The 15,117-nt window shown below is 44.4% G+C and overlaps 1 protein-coding gene across 1 annotated transcript in view; it reads left to right on the top strand.

Annotated features, from left to right (window-relative positions):
• Window positions 1-1,948: 1,948 nt before the first annotated feature.
• The window catches only part of ABCC11 (ATP binding cassette subfamily C member 11), a 60,152-nt gene continuing 46,983 nt past the window's right edge, over window positions 1,949-15,117 (top strand). Inside the window, 3 exon segments of the mRNA XM_082436879.1 lie at window positions 1,949-6,941; window positions 8,443-8,561; window positions 11,235-11,393. Of these exon segments, the coding sequence (XP_082293005.1) occupies window positions 6,735-6,941; window positions 8,443-8,561; window positions 11,235-11,393 (485 nt within the window). The 5' untranslated portion in view covers window positions 1,949-6,734.

Below are 15,117 nucleotides of genomic sequence, written 5' to 3'. Positions count from 1 at the left end.
TTTCATTTTGTTGTGATGTCTCCTCAATCTTTCTTTTCTTTTCTTCTTCAAAGCTTTGCAACTTTTAAAACGTATTGATCCCTTAGTTTGTAGAATGTCCCTCAGTTTGGGTTTATCTGATGTTCTCTCAAGATCAACATTATACATTTTTGTCAGGAAGACCACAGAAGTGATGTGCCTTAGTGATACACGATGGTAAAATGTCTTACCAATGATGATTTTGACAGTGATTACTTGGTGAAGGTATAATAGTATCTGCTAGGTTTCTCCACTTTAAGGTACTATTTTTCTCATTATAAGTAGTAAGTATGTGTAGGGAGTTAAGTCTACATTAATTGAAATCTGTAAGAAAAAGCTGCCCCATCTCCCTCCCCAATAATTGAATAATTTACTTATTCAATTACTTTTTATGTTAGTATGGACTCATGGGTATTCAGTTTTTTATGGGCTATCATGCAATAATATCACGTATATCATTGCTTGAATTTTTTCAGATTTGGCCCTTGGGAGCTCCTTCACATTGGAATTTGACTTGGGTTTGGCTGTAGTTTGCAGATGGAAATTTTTCCCCAAATATGAAATCCAGCAATGCTCTCAGAATCCAGGAGGGAACTGAAAGTCTAGTCAAGACAGCATGCATTTGTTGAGGGCCTGCTGAGTGCAAGGCCCCGGTCTGATTGTGGAGGGTAGAGAGCGGAACAGAAGGCAAGGTCCTACCCTCAAGCACCTCTTGGCCAGAGGGACAGACCCATAGACAGCTGAGTCTGATACAGTGCAGCAGGTAAGGGAAAGGAGAAGGCAGGTGTCCTAGCTGCTGTGCTGGAGACAGAAATTCAGGAACTTGGAGTCTCCGGCCTAAAGCTCTTTCTCTGACATGATCCCACCTTTTATTCATTCTCTAAACAACCATTTTTTGAATGCCTACTATGTACTGGATATTACTTTAGGTGCTGGGGATATGCGATGGTCCAGCCACCGCAGAGGGTCTTCCAGGTCCCGACGGAGAGGGGCAAGAGACTGAATAGCACCACGAGTATGGGGTCAGAAGGGCCAAGACAACTGATGGTTGCAAGGCACTTTATTTAGAATTTACTGAATCTTATATAGACAGAAGAGGAACTCATTATTAGACAATAAACCCATGGAATTGCTTATCGTCTCAGTTCAGTCATTACCACGGACGTCAACAAGTTTACAACAACTATCCTTGAACATTATCTTCCCTTAACCAGGCTCACACACAGCCCCCAGCCATAAGGAACAACCAGGACTCTCAGTTCCCTGAGGTCTCCTGGCTTGAGATGGCTTTGCTAATCTCTTTTACATCCCTCAGGCCTGGGAAAAAGAGTGCATTCCAAGGTAAGGGCTTTGCTTTTTGTGAGAGACATACTGTCTCCTCCAGGAGTTACCTCCGGCTAAGACTGCATGCTTCCCACAGGGATACATCAGTGAACACAACAGACAAGGTTCCTGCTTTCATGGAGCTAACATTCTAGGGGGAGAAACCGAAAATAAGCAAGGAAAATCCTTTTGGATGGCGATACGCCCTTTAGATGGCCAGAGCAGGCCTCTCTGAAGAGCTGAGCCCTGTACCGCAGCCACGCAGAGGTCGTGGGGTGGGCGCCGAGGGGGTGCTATTTCAGGCAGAAGCAGCAATGACTGCAAAGACTTTGTGGCTGGAATGAATTTAGGATGTTTGAGGAGACTGCTCCTGGCATTTGCTGAGGTGGGGCCTGCTGAGGGAAGCAGGAGAGAAGTGGGAGGGGAGGCTATAGAGGGCCCTATGAGGAGTGAAGAGTTGGGGTAAGGAGTCTGCTAAGGAGTTTGGGTCTTACTCTAAACCCAATGCAAGCCATAGGCAGTTTCAAGCTGTGGAATAATTTTTCAGGCTCCTGTTTTCAAAAGGTCATATTGGCTGCTGTGTGGAGAATGGAATGCAAGGGTTTTTTTTTTTTAATTTTTATTTATTTATTTATTTATTTTTGGCTGTGTTGGGTCTTCGTTTCTGTGCGAGGGCCTTCTCTAGTTGCGGCGAGCGGGGGCCACTCTTCATCGCCGTGCGCGAGCCTCTCACTGTCGCGGCCTCTCTTGTTGCAGAGCACAGGCTCCAGGCGCGCAGGCTCAGTAGTTGTGGCTCACGGGCTTAGTTGCTCCACAGCATGTGGGATCTTCCCGGACCAGGGCTCGAACCCGTGTCCCCTGCATTGGCAGGCAGGCTCTCAACCACTGCGCCACCAGGGAAGCCCCAGAATGCAAGGTTTTAAGGTCAGACGTGGGGAGGCCAGTTAGGAGGTGGTTGAGATTGTCCAGGCAAGAGGTGATGGGGCTCAGACTCGAAGCAGTGGATTCAAGCCACGTTTGAATGTAGCTTCAACAGAGCACGCTGATGGATTGGACGTGACGAGTGAAGGAGAAACAGTCATCAAGGATGTTCCCTAGACCAGGGCCCTAGCTGCTAGGGCCTAGAGAGCAGTTGGGCTGGTAGCAGGGGATCCTAGATCCAATCAGCAAGCTCTGGATCACCTCTCTGGATGGGGCTGAGTACCTCACCCCCTGATAGACTCTAGGGGTTAAAAAAATAAGATTAAAAAATGCATGGCCCAGCTCCCCAAGAGCTTACCTTTTCACCAAGACCTCTCCAAGGTCAAGGGGGAAGGGCCCCATTTTTTGAAGAACTTCAAAAACCATCTTATAAACCTTGTGGTATATTTTTTGATCATGTTTAATGCTTTTAACATACACTCTCCCCAACAACGACAAGCAATATGAGTGTCTAGTCACATAATAATAGCTGGATTTATTTTTAAATACAAATTCCTTCTGCATCGTAGAAGGTGTGGTATGGGACCGGGTCCACGTTTAAGTTGCTTGCTTGATGAACACCTTCTTTCTATCCCATCAGTCTATCTCTGTGATGGGGTGCCAGCCCACTTGGGAAAGCATCAAGAATCTAAGTGTGAGTTCTTAAGCGACCGTGTGGCTCTCCTGGTTCCTACTTTAACCAGCTCTACATCTACTTCCTTCATTGATCCACCAAATACTTATTCTGCATCTGCTATGTGCTAGGCACTAATCTAGATTCACGCATGCATCAGCGAAAAAGACAGACAAGGCCCCTGGTGTCAAAGGGCTTACATTCTAGTGAGGTAGGCAGAAAATAAGTAAGCCCCCAAAGAAATGACAATTTCAGAAAGTGATAAGTAAAGGAAATCTAATAGGAAAATCTGTAGAAGGTGCTAGAGACAGGAGGACAAGATGAGGGAGGGAGGTCTGGGAAGGTGACCCTGCAGAAGTGGTGTTTGAGCTGAAACCTACATGACGAGAAAGGCCAGGCTCTGCAGGGAGCTCGGAGGAAAGTGTTCTCGGCAGAGGTTAGGACTCAGACAAAGACCAAGACGGGAAGGAGCTTCCCAGTTTCTGGAACAGAGAAGACCAGGCTCTGGGCTATAGGGATTCAGCAGTCAACAAGACGGCCACGGCCAGCGCGGGGCTCCAGGATCTCTGAGAACCAGCCCCTGGAAAGCTACCCAGCTACCCAGGGAAGGCAAGGGAGAGGTCTAATCATCTCAGCTTCCTCAGGCCTGGCTCTCCGGCTCTGTGGCCCTCACCATGGGCACCTCCCCTACCCTCTGGTGCCCCTTCTGGCCTTGGACACTAGACCCTGCTGGGAAAGTGGTAAGAACAATGAGGAAATAAATCAGCTCCTCCAAAAAAGTTACCTCTCTCCAAGGGCCCCCCTCCTGTACACAGGCTGTTTCCCCATATGCAAATGGCCCGTGTCTAGTCATGACTAGCCCCCTGGGGATCTGGGAACCCAGGGCTGGAAACATCTGTTTCCTCTCTGGTTTATTCCCAGTCCTGTCCTGGCCCCCCGGCCTGACCACAGTGATGGGCTTGCCTCTAATTAGAATGAATAAACATCAGCTCTATCTTCTTGAGAGGAAGGTGGGAGGCCAGGGAACTTTTCTAGGATGCCAAAGAAAACTCTGGAGGGAATTCCCCTGGCCATTCAAGGAAGCGGAAGTGGGCCTCGTAGACATGGAAGGCAGCTCAAGCCAATACGTGGCTGAGCTCCAGTTAACGTTGAGATGAGCAATTGGTGTTCTGCAAGCATAGCCATTGCACACATTTGCATTCCCTTCATTTTCATTTGCTTTACTTTTCCCTGTTGCTAGTTTCCTGGATGACTTCTGTATTTCTATAAGGAGTCACGTCTTTAAAACCCTCATTGTATCTCTTTGCAGGTGTGTATAAATAAACCAGGTTGGCAAATCATACTATACCTGAAAGGTGAGAAAAAATCTAATTTCTGTATTTGTTCTCTAAGAATCTGGTCTTCCTCATGAGCCCCTACTCGCTGGTTAATTAGGAGAACATAAATGTTTAGGCTTACCATTTTAAGATGCTAGTTCACAAGAACAAACTGTCAAATTTTCAGGAATTTTGAGAACCCAGCTGTTAAACACAAACATTAAAATTAAATTATATAGATTTACAATTAATAATATCAAAGACAAAGGTAATACTCAAAAATCTGTCATTTCCTGATTATTTCACTACATTTTATTATTTATACTTTTGAGGTTATTTACATCTACTGTACTTGTATCCTGGAGATAACCATACAGTGATTTCTGAATGCGCCTCTCTTCCCAACATGTTGGTAGCTTGAAATCATCCACGATGGGAATATTTACACCACAAAAATCGGCAAAGGCTACAAATCTGGGCTTGTTTTATTATTTTATTGATTGTCTAGGCTTAAGAAATAAATGCAGGAAGTGTTAATAATGCAGATTAACAAGTGTGTGGTGCTTGTAGCCATTACATTGTGAAGAGCACAAAAAATGAGAAAATATTCTTTCAGTATTTGAAAACTCTTCAGCAAAGAGACTCATTAACATAACGAAAAATGTCAAGTAACTCTTATGTTGGAGCTACACCAATTGCAACCACAGGTTAGTTACAGATACATACGTTTACCAGCACACCACTGAGACCGTGGACACAGCCCCTTGCCAGGGTGCATGACTTGCAATCTAGAATTTGCTGACTCCACCTCCCCCTCCCCCTCCCCATTCCCTCCACTGAGAACCTTTGTGTAGTGAATAAACTGTACACCAGTACACCATGGTCCTACCCCCAGGGCCTCCTTCCATTGAATCATGCCAATTTCATTTTAATGTGCCTGTGTCCTAGGCTGGTTCATAGCAGGCAGAAACTGGACTCTTCCCACAATCTTAAACAAGAAATATGTGACAGCCTCTCTTACCTGACATCCCTCCTTTTCTTTTTAATTTTCCATCACCCCTGAAAGGTCCACTGCTACCATCACAGTTGTACAGTTGCCCCTCAGTTCAGAGGGGGAATTGGTTCCAGGCCCACTGTGTATATGAAAATCCAAGGATGCTCAAGTCCCTTATATAAAATGGTGTAGTATTTGCATATAATCTAAGAACTTCCTTCCATATGCTTTAAGTCATCTCTAGATTACTTATAATGCCTAATAAAATGTAAATACTATGTAAATAGCTGTAAATACAATGTAATGCTATGTAAATAGTTTCCTGTGCCAGTTGAAGTTTTCCTTTTTGGAACATTCTGGTTTTGGGGGGGGGGGTTCCAAATAATATCTATCATCAGTTGGTTGAATCCTGATAGCGGAACATGTGGGTACAGAGGGCCAACTGTATACCTTATGGCCTGGTGCCATGGCTGGGGAGTCTATCTTGTAGGCTCTATAGGAGAATTCCAGAAACTAAGTTCACCAGATTTGGGTGTGATTTGCTAAAAGGAAGTGAGGTGGGAAGGAATGGAATAAAGGAATTTAGAGAATCTTCTCCCAAGAGAATAGGCTAGTCTTCAGGTCTGTTTGCTTGAAGCACAATCCAATACGTGAATGTCAAAAGCTGTATCTGAACACCAGGACTGACTACATAATTTGCAGGACCCAGTACAAAATGAAAATGTGGGACTCCTTGTTCAAATTATGAAGAATTTCATGATGGTGACGGGCAGAGCATTGAACCAAGCCTGGGGCCCTTCTGATACGGGACCCTGTGAGACACCCATCATACCCCACGATGCCAGCCCTGTTGTACATTTTCTTTCTCTTTCTATTCCTTCAGAAATATTACTAATTACCATCCCCCCTCCTGCCCCAGGCACATGGATGTTCTGGGAGTGAATCAGATAGTCACAAAGGCAAAATGAAAAGCAAATTAATATATTTTTTAATTATTTAAATTTCCTAAATTGTGCCCAGATCCACTCCCTTGAGTCTGTGAAAACCAAGTCAGAGAATGGCAAAATCACATTTCTTTCATTTATTTGTTCATCCATTCACCATTTATTTATTGAACACATGCTCTCCTCCTAGGAGATCCCTAGGCCCCAGAGATTTAATAGTGAGCAAAGCAGACATGTCTCTGCCCTCGTGAGGATCTCTGTTTAGTGCAGGAAATGAACTCTAAAAAATCAGTGATTCACCTAAATGGACAATTACAAACTGGGATAAAAGAAGAAGCATGGTTTTAGGAGCAGGCCTTGAATATGTTAAAGAAGATTTGGCCTGGCCCAAGGATGTGGGTTGGGAATCTGTGGTTTGAGGTTTCCCTAGGTGATCTTGGGCTGAGACCCAAGTAGATGTTTAAAGAGAGGGACCCAAGCCCATTCCGAGCAGAGAGAAGAGCAGGTGCTGTGACAACGGCCCCCAGTACACTCGCTGCTGGGTGATGTGCCCCATCTTCTGGCTGCTTAGGGCTCTATCTAATCTGCTCCTACCTGTTGCCTTTTCAGATTCTCTGATTCTGGGAAACAAAGAATTGGCAGGACACCTGAAAATGACCAGAAGGAAGATATACTGGGTCCCCAGGTCTTCCGGTGACCTTGTGAATCTCGGCTTGGATGTAGATGATGACACAGTTTCAGGACTTAGCTATGTAAGTAGATCTCCTTTGCATCAAAACACCAGGAAACTGAGTTGACAGGACATTCTCAATGGCCATAAACTAGGTCAAAGAATTTTGTCCCATATTTATTCAACTTTGATTTTTTTTTTTAATGGAACTCAGGCTTCCGCAATTAGATGAATCATAATCCTTGGTCATGATACACATTCATGGCTCATACATCTCTCTCCCACTATCCCTCTCTATCTCTCTGTCTCTGTCTGTCTCTCTATCACACACCTATTTATCTATGTATTTACCTATAATAATATAATAAGCACCAATAAACCCATCACCAACTCACCAGCTCCTACCCTAACAATCACATCCACCTACTGGTCTTCCACCCATCCCATCTCCCAACCCTCCCGGCCTGAAGTAAACACTATTCTGAATCTCTTCCCATAGGTCCCTTGCTGTGCTTTCAAGAGAGTGTTATTTATTCTATATGAAGTCCTAGAAATGATATATCTTTTTCATTTTAGTTGTTTCCCACTTTATCAAAAGGATAACATGTAATGTCTTCAGATTTACTTTTTTACTTCTTGATTTCTTTGTAGTAGTTTACCCTCAGAGGGTGACTTGGTCTTGCATTCTGTGGATGTCTAAAATTAGCGCCCTTCGTCTGGAGCCTATGAGCTGCAACAAGAGAGGCTGCGATAGTGAGAGGTCCGCGCACCGCGATGAAGAGTGGCCCCTGCTCGCCGCAACTAGAGAAAGCCCTCGGGCAGAAACGAAGACCCAACACAGCCAAAAATAAATTAAAAAAAAAAAAATAGCGCCCTTTCTTCTTGTCTACAGTGTTGATCGACAGATAAAAGCCCGGGGAGGTGGAGTGACCCCACCCACCCACCCAGAGTCACCCAGCCGATGTGGAGCAGAGCCAGACCTGGGACCTGGTTGTTCTGACTCTCAGCCGTGCTCATTCCCTGCCTGGCAACCTTTCTTTTATTTATTTATTTGTATTGAGATATAATTGGCATAAAACATCATATTCGTTTCAGAGGTACCACATAATGATTTGCTGTTTGTATATATTATGAAAGGATCACCACAATATCCATCACCACACATAGTTCAAATATTTTTTTTCTTGTGAGGAATTTTAAGATCTACTCTCTTAGCAGCTTTCAAATGTGCAATGCAGTGTTATCAACTATAGTCACCATGCTGCACATCACATCCCCATGACTTATAACTGGATGTTTGTACTTTTGACCACCTTCACCCATTTTGCCTATCCCCCCCGCCCCACCTCCCAACTCTGGCACCCGGCAATCAGGCTTTTTGTTTGGTTGTTGGTTGGGTAGGTGTATTCTACATATAAGTGAGATCATAGAGTATTTGTCTTTCTCTATCTGACTCTGGCAGCCGTTCTCTAGAAGGCTGGATGTGGAAAGATCCACCCTCCTTGCGTGGCTGGTCCCTCACTCCCTCAGGACAGTATTTGTGAAGTCTGAAATTGATGTGCTTTTGTTTTATCTTTCTCAAGAAAACTTTCACTCTTGAAGACAGCCCCTGGAGCCAGCAGGTGAGGGAGCCTGAGACACCAGAGATGGGGAAGTATGATGCTGCCCGGAGAACCATGATTCCCTTCCGTCCGAAGCCAAAGTGAGTCCTGAAGGGGAGCTGAGGGTTGGTACCCTCCAGGGCAGTGATCTTCAGACCCTCACACATGGACCCCTCCCAAAGGCTACATAATCATGTCCCAACACAGCCAAACGCCTCCTGAGAAGCCTGAGGCACATCAGGGAAGCACAGCCAGCACCTTTATTCATTCATTCATTCATTCATTCAGTCAGTCAGTCAACAAGGATTCATTGAGCACCTACACATGCCAGGCACTGTGCCAGACAGTGGGGGGATAACAGTGAGCGAGACAGACAGGATCCTTGCCCATCACCAACCTCATGTTGGGAAGAATGACAGCAAGCTCGTAGGCTCGAAGATAAACATGTGATTACAGTTGTTTGAGGAAGGTGCTGTGAAGAAATATGGGGCGTGAGGGACAGGGGAACAGGGACAATGTGATGGGTTCCGAGTGATACCGAAGCTGAGACCTGGAGGATGAACAAGAATTTACTAGGCAAGAGTGAGGGAAGGATGACCTGGGCAGAGGGAACAGCACGTGCAAAGGCCCGGCCTTGCGGTGGAAGGAACACAGTGATGTATGTGTCCAGGAACTGAGAAGGAGGCCAGTGTCTCTGGAGAGTCCTGTGTGATAGTGGGTGTGGCACGAGATGAAGCTGCAGGCAGAGGGCAGACGCTGGGGGACCATGTGTGCCCCACAGGCCATATTAAGTACGTTCGTCTTCATTCTGAGAGAAATGGGCAGCCGTTGAAAGGGCCGTTTAAGGGTAACATGCCCTATGATGTCACCCTTAAACTTGAGCTTAAGAAATTCATGGAGCCTTCTCTAACAAACCATAGTTTAAAGTAACCATCACCAAATGACTCTCTGATTTATACACCCATGGTTTCGGGGCCCCCCACAGATTCACGCACACGTTCATGTTTGCATCATATATTGACAGGACCGTGACACTTCTAGTCTGATACCTCAGCGTTTCCTCACCAGGAGCCTGTTTCATATTTACAGATCCCTCTTCCCTCCCACATTTTAGCTGTCAAACAAACTGCATTGGTATTCCTATTTTTTAAATCTGAGCTTCTATCAATACTACCTAGGTTGTTACCCACCGAATGCATCTTATCTCCACCAGCACGAAGAACCTTGGTGCTTGAGTTTACCTGGGCAGCCTTATCTTAGAGTGACAGTGTTCCTGCTGGGCCTTTGGAATATCAGCCCCAGCTCATCAGTTCTGGCCCTATTCTTGTGATCACAGAGGGCCCCGTACATCTGCTGCAATGTCTCATCTTCCCATCAGTCCTTCTCTCTCCAACATCTCTGGCAAAGGCATGGCCAGCACTGCCCAGATTGTACAACCGTGGTTGCTGACGGGCTGGGAGGATGTAAAAGGCCAGAACATGGAGAAAAGAAGCCATAGCCAAAAACAAAGAACATCCCACGAGTTTCGTATTTTTGCCTTCATGTCTTTCTCCCCAAATGTTTTTTAAAAATTGAATTTTCTTCATATTGAATTATTTAGCATTAAAGGCAATTTTGAAAAAAGAAGTAGAAATTGGGACTTTGCTGGTGGTCCAGCGGTTAAGACTCCGCACTTCCAATGCAGGGGGTTTGGGTTGGATCCCTGGTCAGGGAACTAGATCCCACATGCCACGAGGTGCAGCCAAAAAAAAAAAAAAAAACAAGTAGAAATTGCGCACGATCTCAACACCCTAATCCAATCATTATTTCCGTATTTGTGAATCATTCCCAGAGATTATGACCTTATCATTTTTATTTACTTTTCTTCATTTTTATTGTTTTTGTGGAAGTTATATAAGTAAAACAGAAAAATTAAAACAATGAGAATCTCTTTTCCTGTTTCTTGGCCAATTCTAATCCCTACTTCAAACACTATTAATGATTTGATATAAATTGTCATATAATTTGATATATATTGTATGTAAAATAGATATATATATTGTTTTGTCTGCCTTCCCTTATTTCTTCCTTTTTTATATAAGTAAAAATATACTAAATAAATTTCTTCATCTGCAAGTGGCTTTTTTTTCTTGCTTAATATTCTTAGAGCTCTTTCCATGTTCTACATGTAGATCATCTGTATTTTTAGGCCCTTCTGCATTGTTTTCTATGATACGGTACAAGATGTACCATACTGGTTTTCTTTCTTTTCAAATCATTCCCCTATCGATGGGTGTTTTGTTGTTTCTAGTTGTTTTTTTTTAAATTTATTTATTTATTTTTGGCTGTGTTGGGTCTTTGTTTCTGTGCGAGGGCTTTCTCTAGTTGTGGCAAGCGGGGGCCACTCTTCATCGCGGTGCGCGGGCCTCTCACTATCGCGGCCTCTCTTGTTGCGGAGCACAGGTTCCAGACGCGCAGGCTCAGTAGTTGTGGCTCACGGGCCCAGTTGCTCCGTGGCATGTGGGATCTTCCCAGACCAGGGCTCGAACCCATGTCCCCTACATTAGCAGGCAGATTCTCAACCACTGCGCCACCAGGGAAGCCCCCTGTTTCTAGTTTTTAACTATCACAAATAATAGTCATGAAAAAAAATGCTTTTTTGTATATCCAGATGACCACACTGTGGTTTTTACATAGTTATCACTCATCCCTTCCAAATCTTGCCCTTGACTTAATTGTCTACCTCTGGCGCCTACATCCTAGTGTGACCGCGTTGCCTGTGACTTCTCTGCTAGGTCTCCTGTGCCCCAGCCCCCGGATGATGCTGGCTTGTTCTCTTACCTAACGCTGTCATGGTTCAGCCCAGTCACGATCCAAGGTTTACGGAAACGCTTAGATGAGAACACCATCCCCCAGCTGTCAGTACATGATGCCTCAGCCAAAAATGCCAAAAGGTAAAGTCACGTTGGGCAAGCCAGTGGGGTTGGTTAAAGACCATGTCTTGGTGGATGGTGACCAGAGTCACTTAAATGTGTGTGTTTAGGGGTGGTCCATCCTCAGCCAAAGTATGTCAGTTCTTCCTTTGTAGCAGGAGACCGCACTCTAGTCTGGAGGTTCTTAATCTGGAGTTAAGAAATAATTTACATATTTCATACGTATGGGTTAGAGCTCTTGTTTTGGAACAAGAATTCACATCTTTTATCAGGTTTGCCTGGGGGCCCAGGACACCGAGAGGTTAGAAATTACTGCTTCTTGTCCCGTTTACCTTTTTTTTGTGGATCAAGCATTTATCTGTGTCACTGATGATTAAATTTTGGTGAGTGGCCCAGGTTCTTAATCCCTGAGCCACCACTAACTAGTTGTGGGATTAAATTTCCTGCACCACCCACCTTACAAGGTGATAGGAAGATCATATGGGGGAAAAATGAGTGATTTGAAACGTCCTGTACTCATGTTACTACCTCTAGCTGCTTATGAGATACCCCAGGTATAGATGGCATTTTCCAAACATGTTCCTGGAAATGGTGGTCCCCTCAGAGCCTCCCTGAAAAGAGCATTCAGTGGTCAAGGAGCTTGTGAACTGTTGCATGCTGTCGCCAGGTCTCAGAGATTTATAAAGAAAATCAATGTAGTGAAGACACTGAGAATACAGAAACTGGTTAAACTTTGACCCATTGCCTCTCAGACTTACTCGGGAAAAAAAAAAAAGAAAAGTTTCCAGGGAGCCCCTTTTGGATAATGCCAGATACTGGTTGGAATCTCACCTTTTACCAGCTATGATGTCAGATGAGTTACTTACCCTATCAGGGTCCTGTGATTTTATATATAAAATAGTAAATTATAAAAATTATTTCATGGTCCTTCATAGGATTGTTGTAAGAATCAAGAGGTAATAGATTCAGTGTAAAGCACGTAGGAAAATGCCAGATGCATAATAGGCAATCAGTTAAATGTTAGCTTGCTTGTTCTTCCCTAACCATTGCGAGGACAAGATCTCCTGATTTCCTTCCCTTCACTTCCTGTTCACTGACGCTGTCTTTTGAATTCTATAACTCGCAAGGTCTGACTGCCAACACTTTTGCAATCACTCCATTTTTTGGATGTCTCTTGGGAAAGGTAATTATCCATGCATTCACACCTTTAGAGGGGTTTCTTTCTATATGTTCTCCGTTTAACAGGCAGCGTTCTGGGGCGTGTCTTCCCTAGTTCTTCAAAAGGGCTTTGGATTTTATAGGATGTGCTGACAAACTGTCACCATCATCATTGCCGCCACTCTCGGCAGCATTACCATTATCACCACCATCACCTTCATCCTTACGACCCTCATAATTCTTCACATTTTTACTGTTCTACAATTACAGAGCATTTCCCCATCCATTGTCTTCTTTGACCATCACAATAGGGTTATGAAATAAACAGGGCAGATATTATTTTCCCCAACTTACAAGTGAAGAACCAGGATGAAGACAGATGAAATGATGTTCCCTGAATCATATAGCTAATGAATGGGGGAGGTGAAATTTGAAACCAAGTCTCTTGAATCTAAGTCTAATAATCATGGCCAGAAATTGATAGAGTTGCTAGGAGGGCTGTGGGCAGGTTACGGAAAACTTGGATTTGTCTAGTCAAAGAATCAATAGAAACAACTCTAGAGCTTGCTGTCTCTGTGGATTGTGTTATGTGTGGGGTTAGGGTTGGAATGAGGAGGTGTGGCTCCATGGTTTGTCCTGGGTAATATCTCCCACAAGCAATAAAAGCCTCCAACACAGACAGGTGTCCAGGGGAACATTTTTGCTTTGTTGAGCTAGGGCCCAGGCTGTTCAAGTTATCTGGTCCACATAGGTGGACATGGGATGGTGTAGTTTTCATAACTCAGGAAGGAAGAAGAGGCCTGGAGTTTTGATTGCAGGTGAAGGAAAGTAGGACAGAAAGATTCTCATGGTATTGGTTCCCTTCTGGTTTTAGGCTAGGCATGAGTATCCATGTCTGGAGGGTAAAGAGTAGAAAGGGCTAGAACTGCTTGCCATGAGAGACTTGGTGAGATTCTGGGCAGAGAATGAGACCCAGATGCTGACAGAGCTGTTTGAGAACGTGCAGAAACAGTGCCGCTGTCGGGCCCTGGGGGCAAAGGGTGGCCAAAAAGGGAGGCTGTCCTGCCCACCTGCTCTCGCAGCCTGAGGAGTAGCACCTTCCGGGAGCATCTGGAGTCCCTTGGCGTAGTCCTTGAAGTTCTCATCATGGGCAGCGGTAACCGCTTTCCAGACAGTGGAACCGGACATAGGGGAGCAGGAGCCAGGAAGTCCAAGGGCAGACGCCAGCATGGTGCCTGCAGCTGACAGATTGGATTGCGGAGGCATGGGAGGCATCCAAGGGCCAGAGTAAGACGCTGGAAGCCTTGAATATCACAATGACTACTGTCCGGTCCCCTGTTCCTGCCTCAAATATAATTCAAAATAAAAAAGAAGTGTAAGAAAGTCAACATGATTTTAATTTTTTTCATGATAAGTTCTTTGATGCTTTTCTGAAAAAAAATGAATTTTTTTTGTTTTTAAAAGAGCTCCTGACTTATTTATTTATTTTGCTGTGTTAGGTCTTCGTTTCTGTGCGAGGGCTTTCTTTAGTTGCGGCAAGCGGGGGCCACTCGTCATCGCGGTGCGTGGGTCTCTCACTATCGCGGCCTCTCTTGTTGCGGAGCACAGGCTCCAGACGCGCAGGCTCAGTAGTTGTGGCTCACGGGCCTAGTTGCTCCGCGGCATGTGGGATCTTCCCATACCAGGGCTCGAACCCGTGTCCCCTGCATTGGCAGGCAGATTCTCAACCGCTGCGCCACCAGGGAAGCCCAAATGAAATGTTTTGAAACCCAAATGAAATGTTTTTGGTGTTTCTGTTTTGCTGGTGTAGCACAAACCTCCCAGGCATCATTAGCTTGGAATGTCAAAATAAGGATACACTTTTGGTTGGATGATCCAACACTGGGGCACACTTTTGGGGACTTTGAAATAAATGAGGACACTTTTTGGAGGTCAGAGTTCTGGGTTTTATGAATCTTAATTTGCGTATAAAAAGGAAGAGTGACATTATTCAAAGCCTTAGGCTGTTTCCTCAACCTACTGTATTTCAGGGTAACAAAATAGTTGATGAGGGAAAGTTATTTTTTACAGAAAAAATTCGAGCTACTAAATAGAAAAGGAATGACAGAATTAGACAAATCACCATTTTGCCAATCCTGTTGGAAGTGGATGTAGGCAATGATCATCGGTGATGGGGAACTTGGCAATGTATGAATCAGGCTGACATACCTTAACTCACTGATCCAGCTTAATATAACTAAAAGTGGGACAGCAAACATTGTACGTCTTCTGATGTGATGCAAAAGGACATACACTACATCACCTGTTAAATATTTTTGCCAGCTGACTTGAATTCTGAATTTTATTACGCCTATAGATCTAACTAGCAGTTTAATAGGAAATACAGGGAATAGAAATTTATGTTAGACAGACCCACAGGGATGCAATCAGTCAAATCCAGAATGTGGAAAACTCTACAGGATAAATAACTCAGTTTCTTTGGCAAGTAAATGGCAGAAAATGCAGAGGAAGGGAAACTGTTACAGATTAAAATGAGATGCAAGAGGCCTATCAGATTTGTCTTTTAACTGCAATGAGTGGACCCTAT

This window comes from Balaenoptera physalus, assembly GCF_965194825.1.
Source record: "Balaenoptera physalus genome assembly, chromosome: 19".
Lineage (NCBI taxonomy): Eukaryota > Metazoa > Chordata > Mammalia > Artiodactyla > Balaenopteridae > Balaenoptera > Balaenoptera physalus.
This window is presented reverse-complemented; position numbering and strand designations above follow the sequence as displayed.